General features: G+C 36.5%; 1 protein-coding gene across 3 annotated transcripts in view; it reads right to left on the reverse strand.

Moving 5' to 3' along the window:
* The window catches only part of edil3a (EGF-like repeats and discoidin I-like domains 3a), a 224,477-nt gene that overhangs the window by 74,239 nt on the left and 125,361 nt on the right, over positions 1 to 24,877 (reverse strand). For all 3 annotated transcript variants that reach the window (XM_048189138.1, XM_048189137.1, XM_048189139.1), the window contains one exon: positions 10,362 to 10,475. In XM_048189138.1, coding sequence (XP_048045095.1) covers positions 10,362 to 10,475 — 114 coding nt within the window. The remainder of the gene's footprint in view (positions 1 to 10,361; positions 10,476 to 24,877) is intronic.

Consider the following 24,877-nt stretch of genomic DNA (forward strand, 5'->3'; position numbering starts at 1 on the left):
ATTTATTGAACAACAAATAAACACAATTGTACAGTTCAGTCAGTTCAGACTAGTTATTTAAAAAAAAAAACTAAAAAAACAACAACAACAACAACAACAACTATAGGTCACCCTTTACGCTTGTATGTGGGTTTTTACCAAAGACTATAGAATAACACAAGACGTGTCACTCGTATTGTTTTGAACGGGAGAAAGTGTAACGTGCAATGTGGCGGAATAAGTCCTGCCTTCTAAATAAGAGCCAATCGCCGACTGGTAAAGTCATCGCGTCACTGCAGCAAGCCGTTAGAAGCACCGGTTTCTACAGAAACAGTCAGACGCGCGCCTCTGAAACATGGCAGAAGAGACGCGCATTTAGGTCTGTGCATGCGCATTAGCTTGATCCAGCCTAAAAATAGTTTTTTGTCATGATTCGAGCGTTTGGATAAAACATTTATAAGACAGCTGTTGTCAGATTTCATTGGTGATTTCAAATATGAAATGTAATCGTAAGGTTGGCGAACAGTTTTGGAGAATTTGATGTTTCCCCATTCAAAGAGATTGCATGATGCCCAGGATGCCCGAGAGGCGTTTCAAAGATGGCCGCCGAGTGAAATGACTTGTCTTAAAGGGACTTTGGTTTTTACATATTTAATGAATGAAAAGGATTTTAAAGAGCTTGTGACGAAACCTCGTAACTCCATTGTATCCTCAAAATGTCAGTCAAACCTCATTAAATCATAAAATAAAGATCTGTTTGAAAACAAAATGTAAAGCGTTTTCTTTACTCAAAAAACACAGTCGTTTAATGTTTTACATATTTGAAGAGCGGAGAAGAGTCTTCGTCTGATATTTCCCGTCTAGTTGTAGCCAATATGCTATATAAAGGATGTAAGGTAACAATAATTATTATCAGATTTAACATAGCACAATTCACTTGGGTAAAGTTGGTTTTATATTCGCACATTCAGACTTCTGATAAATTCAGACTTTCCAATAAATGTGCAATAAATTAATGTTTTTGCGAATTTTAAGCAGTGACATGATATTGACAACCAACGATTGTCAACTTACAACATTTTTCACAGTCGATCAAAATAGGCAACTATAGTTTTAATGGCATATTTACTTGTGAATGTTCACTGAATGTCCAATGTAGTGTGATAACAAGGTTATTGAATACGGATGTCCGAATGTGCAAATATAAAACCAATTTTACCCAACTGCACAATTCGACTTGCTCTGGAACAAATAATAGATTAATAAGACCAAAGATTGCCCGTTTTATGTACTCAAATTGAATTATGTCTCATGTTTAACCACTATAAGTGCCAGCGGTAAATCCCCGAAGCATTGGCCGAGATGAAGCAGTTCTCGGCGCGTACATGACCCCTGAACGGCCGCTGACGGCCTGGAGCTCACATCTCCGAAAACGTCCAAACAAATTGTAAAATAGGAGCTATTATTAAATATGAATCACATATTTCAGGTCTAAACAACTACATTCTCGTCTAAAAAACTATCAAAACTACAGTTCGTGGTACAACAAGTAGTATTCGCAAAAATTACGGTGGATTTGATCGTCCGCCATGACGGTCACTTCAAGCGGAGTGATACAAAAGGTGAAAAGGAAGGAGGAGTGCTGTTATCACTGAAATATCGCACGGCTATCAGCCAATCAGATTCGAGAACCAGACAGAACTGTTGTATAATATATATATATATATATATATATATATAAGATTTTTGAGTCATCAGCACATCTCTATTGCCTTTTCTCACTGTTGTGAATCTGTTGTAAATCTACCACCTTACAACAAGATAATAACAGTGCTCTAGTTTCTCATCTGATTAAAACCAAAAAACAAACACTAAGATAAAGAAATTAGCAAGATGACATTTGGTGTTCTGCTGTATAGATAATCTAAATGTCCACCATCTACTGCCTGTTCTGAATGCACAGCATCACCACACCAAACCAACACACACGCCCTCATTTTCCACTCCATTTCTGTGTAATTTAACAATGTTGCCTGGGTTGCAACCCCACAAATACATCTATTAATATTTCTCAGAATCCCTCTTCTCCTGCATAGCAAATACATTCCTAGTGGTGGTCTGATTGTTTGGAAATGCACATAGGCCACTGTGTTGATATACATCTTCAATTCAATTTGGGCTCTGACATTTCAGGTGCCTTTTCTTTACCCCGGGTGCTCAATACTAATATTTACCCAGGCTTGGCACTCCATAGCTGCCGATTGATTCATCTCAATTGCCTGGTGCTGTTTGAAGGAGTCAGAAGTTTCTGTTTTGCCTCTTCCCTTTTTATCCCTCAATCACAAAGACAGTTTTGTGAGGAATCAAAGAACAGGCACATCACAAGAGTAAACTTATGACACCTACAGTCACAACAGATTTCTGTTTGCTGTGGATCCGTGGATTCAGAGTTCAATTATGTCAAAACAAAAAAATAAATAAATAAATAAAAAATAACTCAAAACTTATCCTCTCTCTTTTTCCCCTCTCTCTTGCCATGTCTTTTTTTATACCGTGCTGACTTTCTTATTTTCACACAGTTTTAACATCAAAGAGATGTTTCACGAATTCCATAGAGCTCTTTTATCATTGTGGATCTGTTATTTCTCTGTGGGGTATTAATTTAAGCCCAATGGAGACTGCAAGTACAATGTTATAGGATTTAACTGTAATATATGTGATTTCTCTGAAAAGAACAAAAAATCCATCCATCCATCCATCCAAATTCAAGAACTTATTTGGAATTTAAAAGGTATTTTTAATTCAATTCTGAATAGCTGCATTAATACAGCAGATTTGAATGAAGGTGAGGAGGATTTTCTGTATATAACGACATAACATTTGATCTGTGAATCATAGCATATGGACCATTTTTAAGCTTTTCAGTTACATTCACCATTCTTTCATCCCTTGTCTATCTCCTTTTGTGTTCCAATGGATGAAATTTAAAGGGTTAGTGGCAAAAAAAAACCTGAGAACCACTGCATTAGTCCTATTAACACTGATACACAACATTCAGTTTGGCTTACATATTGTGAAGCATAAGGACTGCTGGCAGCATTTCCCAGAGATATTCTGTCTATCATTGTATGAGCATCAGTGGATCCCTTCGGTTCAGATTTTCTCTCTGGCGCCGTTGTGACTTGTGATGACACGAGGCTCGGTGTGTGATCTACCATCTTGAATGAGTTGGCTGCCAGCCGCCCACCACAGCAAAAGCAGCAGCAGCGTGCAGCTCTTCTACTGACCTTCCAGCATACATCAGCAGCCCAACAGACAGTGGCCATCACTAATGCTACAGGCACAGCGGTGCGACAGTTGAATCCATTTTACACCAGACCTATATAATCTATAAATTGAATTGAAGGCCACCTCAATCTTTGGTGCTTGTGCTAATGAGGATTAACTGCATGGGAATGAGCTTCTCCTTGTTAAGATTAAAATGGATACAGCCACAAGTGTTTAATTTAATTTAATTTTGTTTTATTTTATTTATCTATTTTTTTATATCTGTAAAACATGAGTTTCAAGGTTGAAGTATTACATCAAACTTTAACCTCTGAAACTGGTGCTCGCTGAAACTAAATAAAGTCACTGTAGAAGCATATGAACATACTCTTAAAATGGATATTTATTATGTGATTTCCATTTAAGATTGTAAGTTTTTTGACTGTAATATCCTGCTTTGGTTTCTGAACAATGCCTCAATTTATTCCAATTTGCCAATTCCTGTTTAGCACATCTATATTTCTTCTACTGAAATAACACCCTTTGAAAACTGGATTTCCCATCTGTTACTTTTAATGAAAATATTATTTGGCTAAAAAAATAAAAAAATAAAAAAATAAAATCTTAAATGGGCCTTCAGAACTTACATCTCTCTCTCTTACATCTTACATCGTTATATCTCTCTGCATGAGGTGAACCAAGAACACATGTTGAGAGACTTCACAAGGATCCCTTAATATTTTGTTGCTCAGAATTTGTCAGTCTAATCAGGAATGGCTCCTCGCTGGATATTTGATTATTTTCTTTTCCTCACACTCCCTCTCAACATACACACACACACGCGCCTTTCCCTCTGGGCATACGTGCTGAGTATCCAAAAACCTTATTGAACAGCTAATCTGCTAATCAATTTTCCACAAATATGGAAAGGCATTTACATACTTTACCCTAAATCAAATTTGTCATATGTTGTCCTGGGCTCACTAAGGTCCTCTCTCTTATAGACCACTCATTAAGTCCAAGGGAATATAGGCATCAAACCATAAATATTTTGTCCTGGGCCACATGAATTTTAGCGATGGCCCTGGCTCCATGAATTCACTGGCACTCTATACTGACTAATGGTTGGATGGAGAATAAATGTCTATGAGGAGCTCCTTCTGGAATAAATAAGCTGCCAAATATTGATTTCAAAACTGATGAAAATGATGGATGTTCTCTCAAGAGATGGATTATCTGACTGTGCCGTTTTTCACAATAAACTTTCATTCATATCACTGACAACTTTTTGTTAATTTCCATTGACAACTGCTTTCCTACTTTTTCTTGACACAAAACAATATTTAATTTTATTTATTTTTCGAAGTAGAGTTATGCCCTTAATTTTACAGTTGTGCCTCATTTTTAATTCCAGTACAGTTACTGATCTTGAGTTTACAAAATAGGATACAGTTATTATTACTAGTTATATTATTATTATTATTTTTTTAAATCTACATTGAAAGTATCAAGAAAGAAGTATTAAATTAACTTCAAAGAAATTAATAGAACTGCTACAAGTGTAGTTTTTAATAATGCATTTAATGTTTCTACATGAATTGCCCATGTTAACCCTTAAATGCATGACTGTTTCGCCAATCATTCTTACATATTCGGGTCTTTATCGACCAGGATCTAACACGGAAGGATCTCTACCTGTCGCGATAATATAAAACTCCTCTTAGAGTAGCAATTACAGAAGAATAAAATGAATCATATTTTGTTACCTTTTGGAGCTTGAAAGGGTTCAGTTTGAGCAGATGTTTTATGCCATCATCACTGTCCTTGTCAGAGCTCATTTCCCAGTAAATTCAGCAAATAATGGGCTAGTTTTATGTTTGAGGTCACGAATATGAGCCCATTCGCGATCTCAAACATATTCTCAGAACTATATAATTTTCGATCGCTAACAGCTTCACCAGATCCATCCAGTAACAGTTACAGTCATATTTGATTGCGTTCAGTACTTGCTCTGCAGTAAATCGCTGAGCCATTTCATGTTTTTCTTATTATTTTGTTTCTGTCTAAACGAGTCGTCACTTCAGCATTGTGTATCAGACATTGCCACCTTGTGGAATCTTGTCATCTAAAATTCAATTATTGTTGTGCAGAAAAAAATATACGTACACTGATACACACCTCGGGTCGTTAGCGACCCTATACAATTTTTACAAAAAATGAATTAAAAAATAGGCATTCTTTTATAGTTTTATGATTTTTTTTCATGTTATATTCTTTATAATGAATCGATTGAGGAATACCAAGAAGGTTGAAGTCTAACTTTAAAAAAATGAATGAGGAGGAGGGTAGTGAATGACGTCCCGGGTCACTAAAGACCCGAGGTATGCATTTAAGGGTTAAAGGGTTTGTTCACCCAAAAATGAAAATCATGTCATTTATTACTCACCATCATGTCGTTCCACACCCTTAAGACCTTTTGCACGTGTATTATAGCATAGTGTTTAAATAACATTATACTACAGGGCTTTATTCTGACTGGCTGATGAATGTTCTAAGGTGTGCAGTTATATTTCTTCCAGGAAACACACAATAAAGTAGTTCCAAGCAGGTCTTGACCACATTACAGTTCAATATCAAATTATTTCAGTTATTTCAAATGTCCTTACAGCCTCTGTTTTGTGTCATGGCCACATTGTTACCTTGGGTGTGCAGTATTTTCTAATAATTCAGAGGCCCATTGTCAATTATTGCTTATATATTATGGATTAGGGTGGGGAGGGGACTTATTTTTTGGGTAAATTGGAATTATTTTGGAAATTTTTCTTTCAAATGGAACTAAATAATCAAGATTACATCTAAGAAGTTATATTATATATAGTAAAGTTCCAAAATTTTGAAGCCAATTTTGCCCAAGCCTGTTACCAAGACATTGTTCTGACATAATATTTTTTTACTAGATTTCCTTTTGTACACACTTGTATTCAGTGGCGTAGCAAGTCAGCCCCGGGCCCATATGCAAAAAATTTTTACGGGCCCCCCTTGGCTTCGCAGACTTTAATATGAATAAGATATCATCACTAACAGCACTACAGTAGGCTTACTATGCGCTCCTCCATCATTTTTACTTTGCATTGCGGATCTACAGTAGTCAACATTTGAAGTGGATCAAAAAAGTTCATCAAAGTTGTCCTAAGAACTAAGTTGTCCTAAGAAGAAGGTTTTAGGACAACTTTGATGAAAGGTTTTGATCCACTTCAAATGTTGACTACTATATTTCAAAAATGTCAAACAAACCCGCTTTTCAACACATGCAGTCTACTCTTGAATTCGACCGATTTGACTTTGGAATTTCAGAATGATCATAGCATCATTTCAGAGGTGATGAGTTCGAAGATTATTCCAGTTATGAATTAATTATTCTGTCACAGACTATTTTAATGCACATGTTTTATTCCTAATAAATTTACTAGAAGTTTCTTCTCTAAATTTGTTTCCATTACATTTTATGTGCATTTTATTTAGTTGAATATAAAGTAGGCCTATCAACCCCAGCAAGAGTACGAGTTACATTTATTAAAATTGTGTGCAGTATCTTAAAATGTGCAGACGTAGTCATTTTTTTTTTCAGAAAACCAATATGACTCATTTAAAATTCTGTATTACTGACATTACTGCATGCATAAGTTTCAGAAACCCACTTTAAAAATGACAGAAAAGCGAATACCGGTCAAATACAATAGATCATCACTAAGACATGGCATGGACCATTTTATGGTCCATTTATTCATATTCTTAATGATTTTCAGTACATTTAACATAGATAGGCTATAGCAAGTTATTGACAACATTATTTCTATTATACTTCATTTTTCTGAACATATGTACACAGGTTCTGTCTCGCGCACAGACACGCGTGCAAGGCTTTGAAAGTATTTGGCTGCAGAAAGGCATGTTCGGCATGTGCACTGCACTGCACAATATCTAGTGGACTTTTGTTTTCAAGCACTCAATTCACTCTCGCATGGGCTGTTTTCAGTACACACACTGTCCGTGCCATCACAAAAATTGGGCTGCACACGGACGGGGAGTGCGGATGTCTGCGAACCCTCCTGATGACGAAAATTTTGCGATGCGGACGGTGCGCGGACGCCCGATGTATACTTTGGGGTTAAGCCCGTAATAGTGGGCCCCCAATCCTCTCGGGCCCATATGCACGTGCATACCTTGCATGCCCAGACGCTACGCCACTGCTTGTATTGATGATGTGCATACAGATGTGCAACAGAGCTATACAAAAATTTGGATTTTATTTGAACAAATTATTTGCAGTTGCATACTGGATAAATCAGCAGTCTTACAAGGTATAATGACAGCCAATTTTCTTGATTGATTGATTGATAAATAAATAAATAAATAAATAAAATGGCAAAACATCTTGAGTTATGAAAGTGTAATTCTTCTTATTATTATTATTTTATTTATACTACTACTACTACTACTACTAATAATAATAATTTTATTTGTTTAAAGAAAGGACAAAACCAAGCTCTGTTTTAGTTTTTTAACAAGTCTAGTTACTCAAAACATTCAAATCATTTAAAGCAAAGGCCACTTTGTACAACACTTTGTAACCATCAATTTACAGGAACTTTGTCAACATGGGGGTAAATGAAAACATGCAAACATCCTGACTGACAATGTGTTCATGTCAGTTGTGTTGTACAAATGATGAGCAAGCACACAAGTAAATGTCAAAGCAAACTGTGAGAACAGTTTCTCAGTGGGAAAACGCTGCTGCAGACTTCAATTAATGCCTTCAACACTTGAGCCAATAGCAACTGCCTATGGTTACACAGAAGAATGTAAATATACTGCAGTATAAAGTTTGGCCTTCTGATTTGACTGTGACAGCTTATCAAGATGACTTGTCATATTCTGAGATCCTTATAGCAGTATGACATGATATTGATATGCTGGGAGCTGCATGCTTTGTCATTTTAAATAGTGAGATATCCTGTTATTATTATAATAGGCAACTACACATTTCATTGATATTCTGCTCATTCACAGCTATATGCACAAGAGACTTTCTTATACAAGAACGAAGAATGTATGATACTTCGCAATATACACTGTCCCCAAAAAGTATTTGCACAATTAAGCCATTTTTAGAGACATTTCAGAAAGAAAGAAAGAACAAAACTAAAACAATTAAATGTGACTTATATGTCCAAATACTCTTTTTCAGCCAGTGTGGCTGGCTTTGACTGAATAGATTTATTTGTTTCTTTATTTTATTATTACTGTCAAGAAGTAGTTACATTGTTACAGCATTTCTAACACAAAGAGAGAGACAGACAGACAGAGAGAGAGTGAGGGGAACCTTAAACTTTCAACATGCAAATGATTTACAGTGTGCCAGCTTGCCACACATAATAAAGCAAAGGAGGTGGCAGTGATTCAACATGACAAAAAGGTGAAATGAATAGAGCGAGACTGTCAGTCAAATGACTGGGGGAATTTAGCAGTAATCGATTTTAGCAATGTGGGAAGACATGAGTGAAGGGCTTTCTGACAGGGCTTTGGTCAAACTCATTCTAGGTATGTTGCGACATATCTTTCTGGGTTTGGTTTGGTAGAGAATTTTGATTTCTTTTTTAATATGGCTGCCTGTGTTTGTGTGTGTGCGCCATTATTATGGCTGTCAATCAATAGCATTTTTAATTGGATTAACAAAACAATAGATTAATCAAATTAATCACAATTAATCCCATAAATCATTTTTTTTTTTTTTTTTTTTTTGCAGAAAAAAGCCTCCAAATAAAGATAATTCATGCACAAATTATTTGTTAATTTGTGAATTGTTGTGCTCATATAAAAAGAAAAAAAGAGGATAATTGAAAATGACATCACTATGGCAGATGAAAGCATTCTATTCCATTCTGTTGTGCTGATTTTAACACAATTATAATTGAATAATTAATTGTTTTTTTTTTTTTTTTTTTTTTTTTTTTTTTCCTCATTAAACTAACAGCCCACAATATAAAAGTAACAGCCATCATTAAACTAACAGCCCACAAATTGTTTAAATATATATATTGATCATTATTTTGGAAGCTGGTATAAAATTGCTAATGTTTAAAGTAATAACAGTGAAAAGGATGATAGAGGTGGTTGTCTCCATTTAATAAATGTCTTGAGATATCTCAAATAACCCAGAGAAAACTAATATCCCTTTTGATTCATGGCGATAAAGCATATCTATTGTGAACAAATGACATATTCTGCCTCTTGCCATCTCTCTCTCTCTCTCTCTCTCTCTCTCTCTCTCTCTCAGTAATTCAGTCACACTCCATCCGTCTGCATCTTTCTCTTGGTCTCATTGACCATTTATTCAAAAAACAGCAGCAGCAATATAAATCTTTTACATAATGCAGATAAAATGGTGATGAAAGGTGATGAAATACTATTTCATCAAAGCGTTTGATCATACCTAAATCAAAGTGTTTCAGTTCTTTTATAGAGCTTATGTTAAAATATTAACCTGGTACATCAGCATTGACTACTGAATTTAAAAGGAAGGTTAAATGACATATGATTCCAGTTTGCATAGTGTGAGATGAGTGTGATGAATGTAAAGCCACCCTGTTCACTCCATCACTGTTGCCTTTAATTGCCAAGCATGCCTCGGTCTCTTCCTTCATACACACAGTTTTTGAGGAAGAAATTGGGTAAGCTAACTTTTGGGAATGCAAGCAATGGCTGTCAGGTCCCCAAAAGATGCTAAAACATATCGCCCCCTTTCATTATGGAGCAATATTCCAAATCATCTCTTTTCAATAGTATATGTTTGTTTTATTTCAATTAAATCCCTTTCCGAGGCATGACGCCACACCCACTGTTCCCGTCTCTGTTCACCCTGCCACAATGTGTCTTTTGTGTGTGGGCATAACTGCCTGTTCTCTGCTGTTCTCGCATCCTTCTCCATAGACTCGGTGAAACAGATGCTCTGAACTGTCACAAAATTCTCTTAATACAAAGCCCACTGGATGGACTGAGGGAGAAGAAATGGGACAGGGAAGGAAGCATCCATAAAAACACGAGCATGAACTTACTGTACTGGCAGTTTCTCCCCATATATTCTCCTGGGCATTCACAGGAATAGTTCGCAACGAGATCTGTGCAGATCCCTCCATTTCTACAGGGGCTTCTCTCACATTCATTAACATCTGCAGGAAGAAAAAGGAATCATTTATATCAGGCTTAAAGGCAATTACTGGAACATCTCTCATTCAAATTCACTGGTAGAGGCCATTTATTAAGTTTGTACCGTTTGTTATTTGATATTTGTTTCTTTCCTTATACAGCTTAAAAGAAAATTCCAGCCATATAATCAAATTATAGTGATTAAAAATGTTGACTATTGACAACAAAGCAAAAACACCCTCTCGCTAGCAAGCCCTTGATGAATTAAACATGAATAAATACAAAGCTGTGTTACATTACAAAATTATTCATACATTTTTGATATATTTTTACTAGTGGGTGCAGGACACAATAGTTCATTTATATAAGTGAGGATAGAAAAATAAAGTAAACTGTGACATATTATACCCAAAAATTCTTCATACAGTGGAATGTGTGAAGTAAAACTTATTCAGACACTTTGACCTGACCACGACCTAAGTGTTATCTGACATATTTAAGATTTTTTCTGACACAGTTTAACTCTGAGATCTTGTATATACTAGTCTACTATACTATAGTAAATAAACTGTATTAATTAATTAAATGTTCAAGGTGTCTGAATAAATTTTGGTTCAACTGTATATATATTAAAAAAAAAAAAAAATGGAAAAGGAATCATTTATATCATATGGTTTGTACTATTTTGTACTGTATTATATTATATACAAACCCCATTTCAAAAAAGTTGGGACACTGTACAAATTGTGAATAAAAACAGAATGCAATGATGTGGAAATTTCAAATTTCAATATTTTATTCAGAATACAACATAGATGACATATCAAATGTTTAAACTGAGAAAATGTATCATTTTAAGGGAAAAATAAGTTGATTTTAAATTTAATGGCATCAACACATCTCCAAAAAGTTGGGACAAGGCCATGTTTACCACTGTGTGGCATCCCCTCTTCTTTTTATAACAGTCTGCAAACGTCTGGGGACTGAGGAGACAAGTTGCTCAAGTTTAGGAATAGGAATGTTGTCCCATTCTTGTCTAATACAGGCTTCTAGTTGCTCAACTGTCTTAGGTCTTCTTTGTCGCATCTTCCTCTTTATGATGCGCCAAATGTTTCATATGGGTGAAAGATCTGGACTGCAGGCTGGCCATTTCAGTACCCGGATCCTTCTTCTACGCAGCCATGATGTGTGGTCTGGCATTGTCATGTTGGAAAATGCAAGGTCTTCCCTGAAAGAGACGATGTCTGGATGGGAGCATATGTTGTTCTAGATCTTGGATATACCTTTCAGCATTGATGGTGCCTTTCCAAATGTGTAAACTGCCCATGCCACATGCACTCATGCAACCCCATACCATCAGAGATGCAGGCTTCTGAACTGAGCGCTGATAACAGCTTGGGTTGTCCTTGTCCTCTTTAGTGCGGATGACATGGCGTCCCAGTTTTCCAAAAAGAACTTTAAATTTTGATTCGTCTGACCACAGAACAGTTTTCCACTTTGCCACAGTCCATTTTAAATGAGCCTTGGCCCAGAGAAAACGCCTGTAGTAATTAACTAATCTGATTAAGTATTTCACTGAGCAAAATTACAAAATGCAATATATATCTTTGGGAGCCCTACAGGAACAATGTATAGAAGGGGATTTTGGGATTGGGAGATGATCCAAGACGGATTAAACTTGTTTCGCCCACATGTAAGTCCAGGTTTCACACATCTCCGACTGTCTTTTATCATAAAATTATATTCATAAAGTATACTTAAAAAGGAACAACAGCATTGGAGCATCCTGAAGTTAGGATAAACAATGGTAAAATTAATTCCAATAAGAAATTTGTACTGTTAACATCCTGCTGAAGTGACTGTACAAGGCAAGAAAATCAATATAAATGTAAATGCCAATGTAAATAAATGTAAAAACCCCACACAAACCCCTTGCTGAACACTGAGCACTGCTTTGATGGGAATGCAGTCTTTTCTTTTAATAACACATGTTTACACTGACACATGATAAGCTACTAGACCGATACATCAGCCCACATCATGAGCCCCACAGAGTGTTTGAACAGTGAGCTGCAACCTGCTACCAAAGAGAAACTGAAATACACACAGGAAAATATGATATCAGTTTCAAGACATACTGAGCTCACCGGTGATGGGGGTCATCACTTTAACATCTACCGCAGCGTGCACACAGAAGTGGGACATTGAAATTCAACCCCATCATCCCGAGGCCTCACCATAAATTAGCCTGATGAAAAGCACACCTCTGTTTTTATCCCTCTGTGGTTAGACTAACAGGATATAGACAGCTGCTTTCTGAAAAAGAGCAGTCCGTGTGGTCTAGGGAAACCCTCCACTCTATAAGACCAAACTGCAGGAGACGAGATTCATGTGAGTCTGGCCAAAGAATAAAGTTGGAGTGTGTAACTTTTTGGGTTTTAAAGAGTTCAAACAAAATGACAAACAGAGAAGGTTGTAGCACTAAACATTTGTCCAAAAGACCATAAACCAAACGTCTTACGTACAGTGGGTACGGAAAGTATTCAGGCCCCCTTAAATTTTTCACTTTTTGTTATATTGCAGCCATTTGCTAAAATCATTTAAGTTCATTTTTTTCCTCATTAATGTACACACAGCACCCCATATTGACAGAAAAACACAGAATTGTTGACATTTTTGCAGATTTATTAAAAAAGAAAAACTGAAATATCACATGGTCCTAAGTATTCAGACCCTTTGCTGTGACACTCATATATTTAACTCAGGTGCTGTCCATTTCTTCTGATCATCCTTGAGAAGGTTCTACACCTTCATTTGAGTCCAGCTGTGTTTGATTATACTGATTGGACTTGTTAAGGAAAGCCACACACCTGTCTATATAAGAACTTACAGCTCACAGTGCATGTCAGAGCAAATGAGAATCATGAGGTCAAAAGAACTGCCTGAAGAGCTCAGAGACAGAATTGTGGGAAGGCACAGATCTGGCCAAGGTTACAATTCTGCTGCACTTAAGGTTCCTAAGAGCACAGTGGCCTTCATAATCCTTAAATTAAAAAAAGACGTTTGGGATGACCAGAACCCTTCCTAGAGCTGGCCGTCCGGCCAAACTGAGCTATCGGGGGAGAAGAGCCTTGGTGAGAGAGGTAAAGAAGAACCCAAAGATCACTGTGGCTGAGCTCCAGAGATGCAGTTGGGAGATGGGAGAAAGTTGTAGAAAGTCAACCATCACTGCAGCCCTCCACCAGGTCCCCAAATCCAGGTGTGAAAAACTTGTTGCATCTTTCCCAAAAAGACTCATGGCTGTATTAGATCAAAAGGGTGCTTCTACTAAATACTGAGCAAAGGGTCTGAATACTTATGTCCATGTGATATTTCAGTTTTTCTTTTTTAATAAATCTGCAAAAATGTCAACAATTCTGTGTTTTTCTGTCAATATGGGGTGCTGTGTGTACACTGAGGAAAAAATGAACTTAAATGATTTTAGTAAATGGCTGCAATATAACAAAGAGTGAAAAATTTAAGGGGGTCTGAATACTTTTCGTACCCACTGTAGATCCAAACGATTAAACAATCCAAGAATGAAAACAATTCAAAATTGGACAAAAAGCTTTTATCAATTTATTAGGTAACACTTTACTTGAAGGGGTGTGCATAAGACTGACATAACACCTTCATAATCTTGACATGACACGTGTCATGAATATGAAGGAGGTTTTATGCATGTTTATGACAACTGTCATTAAATGTCATTCGCTCAATTATGTCATTTTTAATGCAAAGATCACATTGTTTGAGATGTCTTTGTTACGACAACTTGACATAAACCAATACATCATAACCTGTCAGTGTCTTTGTCATGACAACTTGACATTAGCAAAACATCATAACCTGTCATAAACATGACATAGCAGATTAATTATCAAACTTAAAAAACTACTTAGCTTTATGGGTTATCATTACATTACATTATTTTGGTAACACTTCAGTATAGGGAACACATATATAAACAATTAACTATGACTTTTCCCTCAATAAACTCTTAATTTACTGCTTATTATAGTTAATTGTTAGGTTTAGGTATTGGGTAGGATTAAGAATGTAGAATAAGGTCATGCAGAATAAGGCATTAATATGTGCTTTATAAGTACTAATAAATAGCCAATATTTTAGCCATATGAATGCTAATAGTAATAAGCAACTAGTTAAAAGACCCTAAAACAAAGTGTTACCATTATTTTATCTTTTTTTAAGAAATTTGAAATTGTCTATTATCTGACCTTCTGTTGGTGGAAACTTAAAAAAACAAAAAACAAAAAAAAAAAAAAAAACATGAAATGAAATGAAAAATAGTCATAACGCTGTTATAAAATTATTTGTCAGAGTATTGTCACTTAATGACATTTTAATGACAAGTTCAATTTGTACCACTGTACTTGAGCTCAAGATACATATTTATGACACTAATGTAATGGCCTCATGACAGCCAATGTCAAAACCAACCACATGACAGTTTAATGTAATGTTATCCCATAAAGCTAAATAATGTCAAGTTGTCATGACAAAGACACTGACAAGTTATGATGTATTGGTTTATGTCAAGTTGTCATAACTCGGACATCTCAAACAATGTCATCTTTGCATTAAAAATGACATAACTGAGCGAATGACACTTAATGACAGTTGTCATAAACATTCATAAAACCTCCTTCATATTCATGACATGTGTCATGTCATGATTATGAAGGTGTCATGTCAGTCTTATGCACACCCCTTCAAGTAAAGTGTTACCATTTAGGATACAGAGGCAAAAAAAAATAAAAAAAAAAAATTTGACGAACAGAAAGTGACATTTAAAGACATTTATAATGTTACAAAGTATTTCGATTTCAAATAAATGCTGTTCTTTTGAACTTTCTATTACTCAAAGAATCCTGAAATAAAATTGTACATAACTGTTTTAAACATTGATAATAATAATACATATTTCTTCAGTAATCACCATATTAAAATGTTTTCTGAAGGATCATGTGACACAGAAGACTGGAGTAATGATGCTGAAAATTCAGCTTTGCATCACAGGAATAAATGACATTGTAAATATATATTCAAATAGAAAAGTTATTTTATATTTTAATAAAATCTTACAATATTAATGTTTTTTTTTTTTTTTTTAATCAAATAAATGCAGCCTTGGTGAGCATATGAGATTTCTTTTAAAAACATTCAAGGATTAGTCCACTTAAAATTTTCCTGATAATTTACTCACCCCCATGTCATCCAAGATGTTCATGTCTTCCTTTCATCAGTCGAAAAGAAATTAAGGTTTTTGATGAAAACATTCCAGGATTATTCTCCTTATAGTGGACTTCACTGGCCTTCAAACGATTGAAGGTCAAAATTACAGTTTCAGTGCAGCTTCATAATGCTTTATAAACACAAAATATGACCTTGCATGTACTTCTGCATTCTTCAAAACGCTTACGTCGTATGTCCTACATTCTACTTACATAACGAACGCGGCACCAGTTTCGTTTTTTTCCGTAAATAAAATAGGGAAGGCGTAGGACATACAGCGTAAGCGTTTTGAAGAATGCGGAAAGCAGAAGTATGCGCAAGGCGATATTTTGTGTTTATAAAGCATAAACAGTTGTATATTTTTCGAAAATGACCGATTGTTTTTCTCATTTTATTTTGTACTTTTATAACACAATGCTTTTCAGTTTTGTAGCTGATTGTGACAAAAATATGAATATGAAAAAAATATGTCCTATGCAAGAGTGCATTGTGTTTACTTAGTGCTTAATACACTACAGGAGGCTGTACTGTACCAACTAGGGGACAAAATGCCACTATGTGAAACAAACTTTGCACTACTGTCTGTTCAAAATCAAAATCTCACTATTAACTAGTTGCTTATTAGCACGCATATACTAAGAAATTGGCTGTTACTTGTAAAGCAGATATTAATGCCTTATTCTCCATGACCATAATCCTACCCAATACCTAAATTTAACAACTACTAACTATTAATAAGCAGTATTTATTGAAGCAAAAGTCATAGTTAATAGTTAGTTAATAGTGAGAATTGGACTCTAAACTAAAGTGTGACCATTTTTCCTAATGTACCGAAATCGTATTAAACCGTGATCCCAAAACCGAGGTACGTACCGAATCGTGACTTCTGTGTATCGCTACACCCCTAATACATATATGATCTGGTGACTCTTTAGCTTTTGTGGCCTCATGGAATTATCCACTTGACATTGACAATGATTTTATACTGCATGTGCATACTGTCACACTTTATATGTGCATTATATTTTCCCTTGCAAATATCTATAGATAATATTTGTTTATACATAACTTCTGTCTGTGTTTTTGGTATTTATATACAGTGTATATACTTTTTGACAAACACATACAGTACATGTTGGGTGTTGGGTTTTCAAGGACTTTCCATAGACATAATGATTTTTATTCTGTACAAACTATATATTCTATCCCCTAACCCTACCCCTAAACACAACCCTCACCAAAAAAAATTCAGCATTTTTACATTTTTCCAAAAACATAATTTAGTATGATTTATAAGCTGTTATTTGTTATCAGGTTTTACTATCCTTGTGAGGACAACATCGCAAGGGTTAACCGAACACACACAAATCTCAAAAGCAGAAAATGTTACAAGCAGCCATCACAGAGCTGAAGGGCTTAGCTTTGATGTTCGGAGGATAAGCTTCCATTCAACAGCAGCCTTGATTTGCTTAACTTATCTGTCCTTAATAAATCAAAGACTTAAAATCCTGCTGGTATTTTCGGACATTGAATGCATATGTACAATGAATCCCTAAATCCCTATATATTTTTCTGATCTAGGTTTGCCTTGAGATTAATACATATCTTTCCAACAAAGTCAGTGCCAATGAACATACATGAACTTCATTTGTGCTCCTATGAATTATAATTCTAGTAGTGCCAGCAAATGGTTGGCCTTCAAATCATGAAAAGTGTGTGCAGTAGTTCTGACTTGTACTGTAGGTTTCACACTTGATATGCATATTTTTGTTTATCTGAAACAAACTCTGCACCACTTGTGATGGAAAACAAAATGCACAACAATTACTTCACTACTTCACACATCTTAATGACCATGCAACTTCAAATTAGAAAACTATGCTCTAAGCACTCCTCTCTGAAGAAGTGCTTTATTAGCATGGGTGCACAAACAAGCCCTTGTCAGACATAGTGCCATCGTCATAGCAGGAGATTGTCACAATCACGAGGATTATGTTTTAATTAATTCAAGTGAGAGAGGCTTAACGCTCTCATTAATGATCATTAACTTGACAAACAAAGACCTGAGAGCACACTGCTGACAACGACAAGGGCAAATTATCATTAAGTTAATAGCTACTTCAAAATCAAAATTACGTGCTAATGTTTACTTTTATATTTCACAAATTTGCTGATTCGTTAAAGGGGTCATATCATGAGGAATCAAATTCTCCTTAATATTTGTAGATAAGAGTTCAGCCTACTATAAAAACATACCATTACTCAAAACTCAAAACTTGTTTCGCAAGAAGAAAAGAGCATTCTCGTTCTGAAATCCTTGGCTTTCTGACATCATAAACCCAAAACATGAAAATATAACTTCTAATCCACTAAATGGTGCTTCGTGACCCAAAAGTGGGTTGCAAGTCCTTTTTGAATGGGCTGCTGAGTGGCCCACAACAACAACATTTTTTTTTTTTTTTTTTCTGATGCAATACTTTTATTTTGAAAGACATGCATGATAGCTGTTGACTGTTCTGCAAAGACTTTGGCCCCATTCTCCAGTAACAGCAGATTATCAGTGAATCCCAGCTGTCTCCGATGAAAGTGTATAAAACTATCCAGTGTAAAATTATCACTGCAAAGGCGGGTTTTGGTGGAGATCCTCAGCTCTCCATCAAGGTGGCTCTTCGCAAAATGAATCCACCTCTTCTTGATATAATCATTTTTAGTAAATTTAAATAAGGACAATTATCTGTTTTGTAAATTATCGCAACCAGGTAATACGCATTTCCATGACAAAGGCAAAGCTAGCAAACTGTAGGCTGTAGAAACTAATGGTACTGACAGTAATTCAGTTAAAATTTTAGGGGAGGGGCCATGCTCAGTGGCTCCAGTGCGTCATCGAGCCATGATTTTAGGCCCACCCAAAAAATCCAGAAATTAAAAACTGAAAAACTGTTCAACGGTCTAACTCCACAATTCAGTACTACACAGTTCACAGTCTTTGTAATGTGTTTCAGCAATACATTTCTAACATTTATAAAGTGTTTAGAAACAAATCTCAGAATTGTCTTTACAGGGACTTTAACTATTTTTGAGAAATAAATTTGCTTGGTTCAAATTCCTAAAAATTTGGGTCACAGCTTAATGACCATGGGAAAATGTGGTTCATATGGCCAAACCAATTAGTAACAGTAACAAGGAGTAGCACTTGTGTAGCACCGCCTGCTCTACGTAGTCCTCTGAGGGATCCTAAACAAGTGGATGAAGTTTAATTAGAATTTTTAATTTCTGATAATTCTAGTCTGATTTCAGAGCCTTTTGTTTTATGATCCTGTCATAAAATAACAGTTTAACCCTTAAACAGGCAAGACTGGAAAACGATCAGCAAAAAAAAAAAAAAAAATCATGTCACTTTTTATGTCATCCTAAAACATATCCAAAGGAATTTTTTAAATATTTGATGTAGTTTGGATTTTGTGAGTTGTAACTCCCAGTTTACTTTGCAAGGTAAACTGGCCTCCCTGTACTGGTCATTGCATTATTGCAAATTCCGGGGTAATGAGTGAGAGGTGGGTTGTGGGTTGTGCGTGCCCGGGGCCCCTAGGGAAGACACTTATAGGCCCTCAATGCCTCTGGGCCCCCTCTACACAGTCCCCCTTCTCAATCTATGTACTGTATTTTAAGTTTACAAAAAAATGTGCAAATGTTAAAGGACTAGTCCACTTTCAAATAAAATTTTCCTGATAATTTACTCACCCCCATGTCATCCAAGATGTTCAAGTCTTTCTTTCTTCAGTCGAAAAGAAATTAAGGTTTTTGATGAAAACATCCCAGGATTATTCTCCTTATTGTGGACTTCAATGGCCTCCAGACGGTTGAAGGTCAAAATTACAGTTTCAGTGCAGCTTCAAAGGGCTTTAAACGATACCAGACGAGGAATAAGGGTCTTATCTAGCGAAACGATCTGTCATTTTCGAAAAAAAATACAACTGTATATGCTTTATATATGTAATTTTGACCGTTTGGAGGCCATTGAAGTCCACTATATATTCACCAAGGAGAATAATCCTGGAATGTTTTCATCAAAAACCTTAATTTCTTTTCGACTGACGAAAGAAAGACATGAACATCTTGGATGACATGGGGGTGAGTAAATTATCAAGTAAAATTTATTTGAAAGTGGACTAATCCTTTAATATTCACATGTAAAACTGATATTATTACATTTTGTTGACTACATCTTTGCAAACAAATCTTCCCAAAGTCTTCAGGATAACTTAGAAAAAACTTTGGTAAGATTTGTTTGTGTTTCAGGTGTGTTTGATCAGGGTTGGAGCTAAACCCGGTAGGACAGTGGGCCTCCAGGAGCAGGGCTGGACATCCCTGTTCTACCATAAAATGAGCTGTGTGAAACTCTGCAAGAAAATATCTAGTTAAAAATGCAAAGATGTAGTAAACAAAATGTAATAAAATCAGATTTACATGTGAATATTAACATTTGCACTTTTTTTTTTTTAACTCAAAATACATGGATTGAGAAGGGGGACTGTGTAGAGGGGGCCCAGAGGCCTGGAGGGCCTATAAGGGTCTTCCCTAGGGGCCCCGGTCCTGGAACGAAATTCTCAATAATGCAACGACCAGTACAAGAAGCCCAGTTTACCTTGAAACACCATTCATTGTCAATACTGTGGATAATCCTTTTTTATACCCTAAACAGGCAACATGAACTGGGAGTTACAGACTTTTCAAAATGCGGTAAATAACAGCACAAACAACATATATAACAACTGAATTTTCTTTTTCAACATCTTAAGACAATGCTCACAATTAATATTAGCAGTTGTTTTACTTTTTTTTTTTTTTTTTTTCTGAAAAAAAGTAAGATTAATATACATTTACTTTTTTATAAAATCTGAATGTCCTGCACCAATGGTGCCCATGTTGGATTTAGGTCAGGCTGACTAATTGATCGCAGAAAACTTGAAACAAATCATGTGATCAGCATACTCAAGACAGACCAGACTATGATAAATGATAAAAGGATTTGATGAAAAAAAAAAAAAAAATGCCCTAAACAAGACAATAAGAATTATGTAACTCGTGGTTCACATTGCCTGTTTTAGGGTTAAGGAAAAATTGGTAAAAAAAATAAATAAATAAATAAAATAAAAAAAAATACTGTTCCGTTTTAAAGGCAGAGAAAAACTGGTCAAAAATGTAAAGAAATAAATGAATGAATGAATAAATTATTATTATTAATATTAAATAATATAGTTTTTGTGCTAATTAATAGTAGTAGTAGTAGTAGTAGCAGCACTGGAGGCAGATCACATCAATGAGAGAAGACAACATAGACATCAGAAGTTATGTAAAGACAGGTGCCATTTTCTGTCATGAATGCATATTCACAGTAGTCTAATGTTTATTTACACTGATGAAGAAGAACCGAATGCTGCTTTGAATGGCAATTTGGATGAAATGATCTCTGATAAATAGCAAAGAACAAGCTATGAAAACATTTCAGTCTCACCAGTATAGTAAATGAGTGTTTAAAGAGCTTCCAGGTCTCTGTGAATGTGAATCTTCGAGCATTTAGTTCAATTCAGATCATGACATAAGTGTTCTGTGACCACACAATACACCCATTTAACTTTTCAATAGCAGAGGATCTTCAAAAAACACTCAAATTATGGTACCTTCTTTCTCCGCATGAAGTATTGAAAGCAAAATCATTCACTCAAATGAACATGGGGGCGTGGGGCTTTGGTGATGGTGAGTCGCACTGCGGTTTGCACTGCACTTTCACTGTAATTTACTACAATTAGACCTTGCACCTGCAGTAGGCATGTAAGGACAGAAGCGTCTCGGCTCCTTCTTTATTGGAAGAACTCCTGCTTTTTCTTCCAATGTGTTCACAGAACCATTGGAGATGAATTGATAGATGATCAGGTGGCATTTGGCACTTCATGTGTACATGGAGACAGATCCAACCTGGCAAGAGTGGAGGTCCTTTTGAGATGGTGTAGCCACCCTAGAGTGAGAGACAGCTTAAGGACTGAGACTTTAGATCAGTGAGGGGCAATTAAATCTGTTATGTGGGTGTGTGAGATTTTCAGAGAGAGCGAGAGTGTGTACGCTTGTCAGAGCGCATGCGGGAGAGCAAGAGAGAGAGGATTACCTCAGGGGAAGAGTAGCTAATCCACACAGTCGGGGAGACACAGACACTGAGAGGCTCAAGGTCAAGTAAACAAAACTCTGCCATACCTGACATCAAGATCCCTCAACTAGAAGCCATCAGAGTCAATGAACTCCTGCTCGCTGACCAAACACTCTCATGTGCACTGTGCTACTCTGAGACACAAGGAATACTGAGAGAAATATGATTATAAATATTATAAAACTTGCACTGCTCCAGAATTCATGTAAGACATGATCATACAGAATAATATGTTTACTGCTAGTACTGTCAATGAGTACAAAAATTATCATAAATTTAATCATGATGATGTTAATCCCTTAAAGGGAACCCCTGGTGTTAAGACTTCTATGGCTTAATATAACGTAAATGATGTCTCTTACTGAAATATGTAGAAAACCCATGAAAGATTTACATTATTTAAAAAAATCCATGACGTATTTGGACCGATTTGGACAATGGGCAGCGCCATTTTGTTTGCGTTCTATGTCGGTGACGTCAAATGGTTGCACTCACTGCTCTACTGACACTGTCCTATTGCTATTTTTAACGCAACACAACTCGGAATATAATATACGATGCAACATTGTGCAGCTTTTGGTTGTGATTTTCAGTCGATGTTTTGGTGCAACGGTAATGTAGTAATGCATACAGGTCTTAATATCCGTGGGTTCCTTTTAAAACACGATCAGCCTTTTCAATTTGAGCCAGAGCGCAAAATTAATGAGGATGAAAATATCGAAGCTGTGCAATGTCTCTGTGGCTATTCAAACTACTGTTCTCTGAGCACCTGAATGCATCACACAGTTAAACATGCTGAGAAGATGCAACTATTTAATGCGATCACAGATATCTCGTGCATCACAGCATACACGCGCTTTGAGGCAGTCTATCTCAGTCGAGATGTGTTATAGGCTTACCTTCGTCAGTATCCATGACAGGCACGGCATTTGGTTAAAGCACACATTTATATCCATCGGCAACTGTAAGCTCTTTTAGCTGTGGTCTTCTAAAAGCCTCAAAGGCACCAGGGCTTGTGAAAAGAACAAAAACATGGATCTTTAGGAAGTTTTATTCATCCACATTGTTCACAGCTTCCCATTCTTTTCTCCTCTTATCGCTAGTAAAGCAGTAAAGACTTACATCGCTTTTCTTGTGGCTCATCGACCGAAAATTACAACCAAAAGCTGCACAATGTGGCATCGTATATTATATTCTGAGTTGTGTTGCGTTAAAAATAGCAATAGGAAAGTGTCAGTAGAGCAGTGAGTGCAACCATTTGACGTCACCGACATGGAACGCAAACAAAATGGCGCCGATCATTATCCAAAATCGGTCCAAATATGTCATGGATTTTTTAAATAATGTAAATCTTTCATGGGCTTTCAATTACATATTTTAGTAAGAGCCATCATTTACATTATATTAAGCCATACAAGTCTTAACACCAGGGGTTCCTTTTAAGGAAAACTTCATAAATTTCACATGTGAACACTCATTTCCCTTTCATAGGAACTGTCGACGCTACGTCATATGACGTTATGGGAACCTTCTGCGTGATTGCGTCGTGAAGCACTCTTGTATCTAACCAATAATGTGACGAGACGTCAGAGGCGGGTGACGTCACGGACCAGGAAACTATAAAGCATACCCAGAACAAAGAACGTTAGCTTCTGTTGTCTTCAGCAAGCGCTCTGTGTTATCGTGTGTCCTATTTGGTGTTGTTTGTCTTATTACATATAAACAAGTCACGATCTCTTCGTCTGAGGACAAGAGTATCTCACACCAATCCATATATTTATATATAAAAAAGACACGTATTATGGCGAGAAACAGCAGTTGAATAGGGTGAAAAAACTCACTCTCAGGACACTGTGTTCCAGTGTTCACCACGGATCGGGTCCCGCTTCTGCTGAGGCAGGGCGGAGGCTCCATTCGTGGGGTTCACAAATGGATCTGACAGAGGGGTTAGAGACGGGCGCTGCCCTTTCTCTGCCCTTACCTGCCGGGTTCAGTGCCGTCTCCCAGGTGGAAGCACGATCTGCGGTTTCTTCCCCCGGGTTGAGGCACCGGTACTCACATGTCCAGCTCTGAGGAGGTGGATATTGTGATATCGATCTGAGGACTTGCCACCTCACAGTCACACACATATTGTGTTTCAAAATCACACGTTTATAACAAATCAATAGTGAACAGCAGTTTGAATCGCGTTTCCCCCTGTGCTACACTACAAAGCAAGTGGGGATACACACGATTTATGTGTTGTTTGCTGGGAGTGGAGCATGCACGTCAGCTCACAACTGACAGTGACAGTGTTCATTCATAAAAATGTCCCAAAGAGAAGCATGCACTAGCGGGAGTTTTGTAGCTCCACTCCTGTTGGCTTTATTCCAAGGGAATAAAGGTCTAACGCAAGGCTCGGATCTCGAGCTTGCCGAGGCAGTGTGTGGATTGAGTTTTCATTAAAGAATATATAGCTCGGATCTCGCGTTGCCGAGGCAGCACGTAGATTAAGTCTGCAAGAAAGAATTTATTTATATATAGAATGTACTTATATTTGGAGGGAACTGAGTAGACGGGAGTTTCCCTTTCTCTCTTTCCCTAAAATACCTTGCGAATTATTACGAGCTATAATTCTTTTTTGTATTCTAAATATATTCAGCCTGTTCAAAAAAAATCTGGCTGCATTTAATTTGTGGATTAAATTAAATATTGAATACATTAAATTCTGAGGAATTTAAAAGAAAATAAAGGAGACCATTCTGCCAACCCTGCCACCTCGTGTGCTTCAGGTTTCTAGTGTGCCTCCAAGAAAAGAGGAGGGTTGTAGAGCGGTTCACCGTTTCAGGGCACTGGTCTGACCGTTCATCCAAAGAAAGTGTCGCCACCCGTGCTCCCCCGCAGAAAGCTTGGGGATAGGGACAGGCGACACAGCTGAAGTTTCTATGG

This window comes from Megalobrama amblycephala, linkage group LG4, assembly GCF_018812025.1.
Source record: "Megalobrama amblycephala isolate DHTTF-2021 linkage group LG4, ASM1881202v1, whole genome shotgun sequence".
Taxonomy (NCBI): Eukaryota; Metazoa; Chordata; class Actinopteri; order Cypriniformes; family Xenocyprididae; genus Megalobrama; species Megalobrama amblycephala.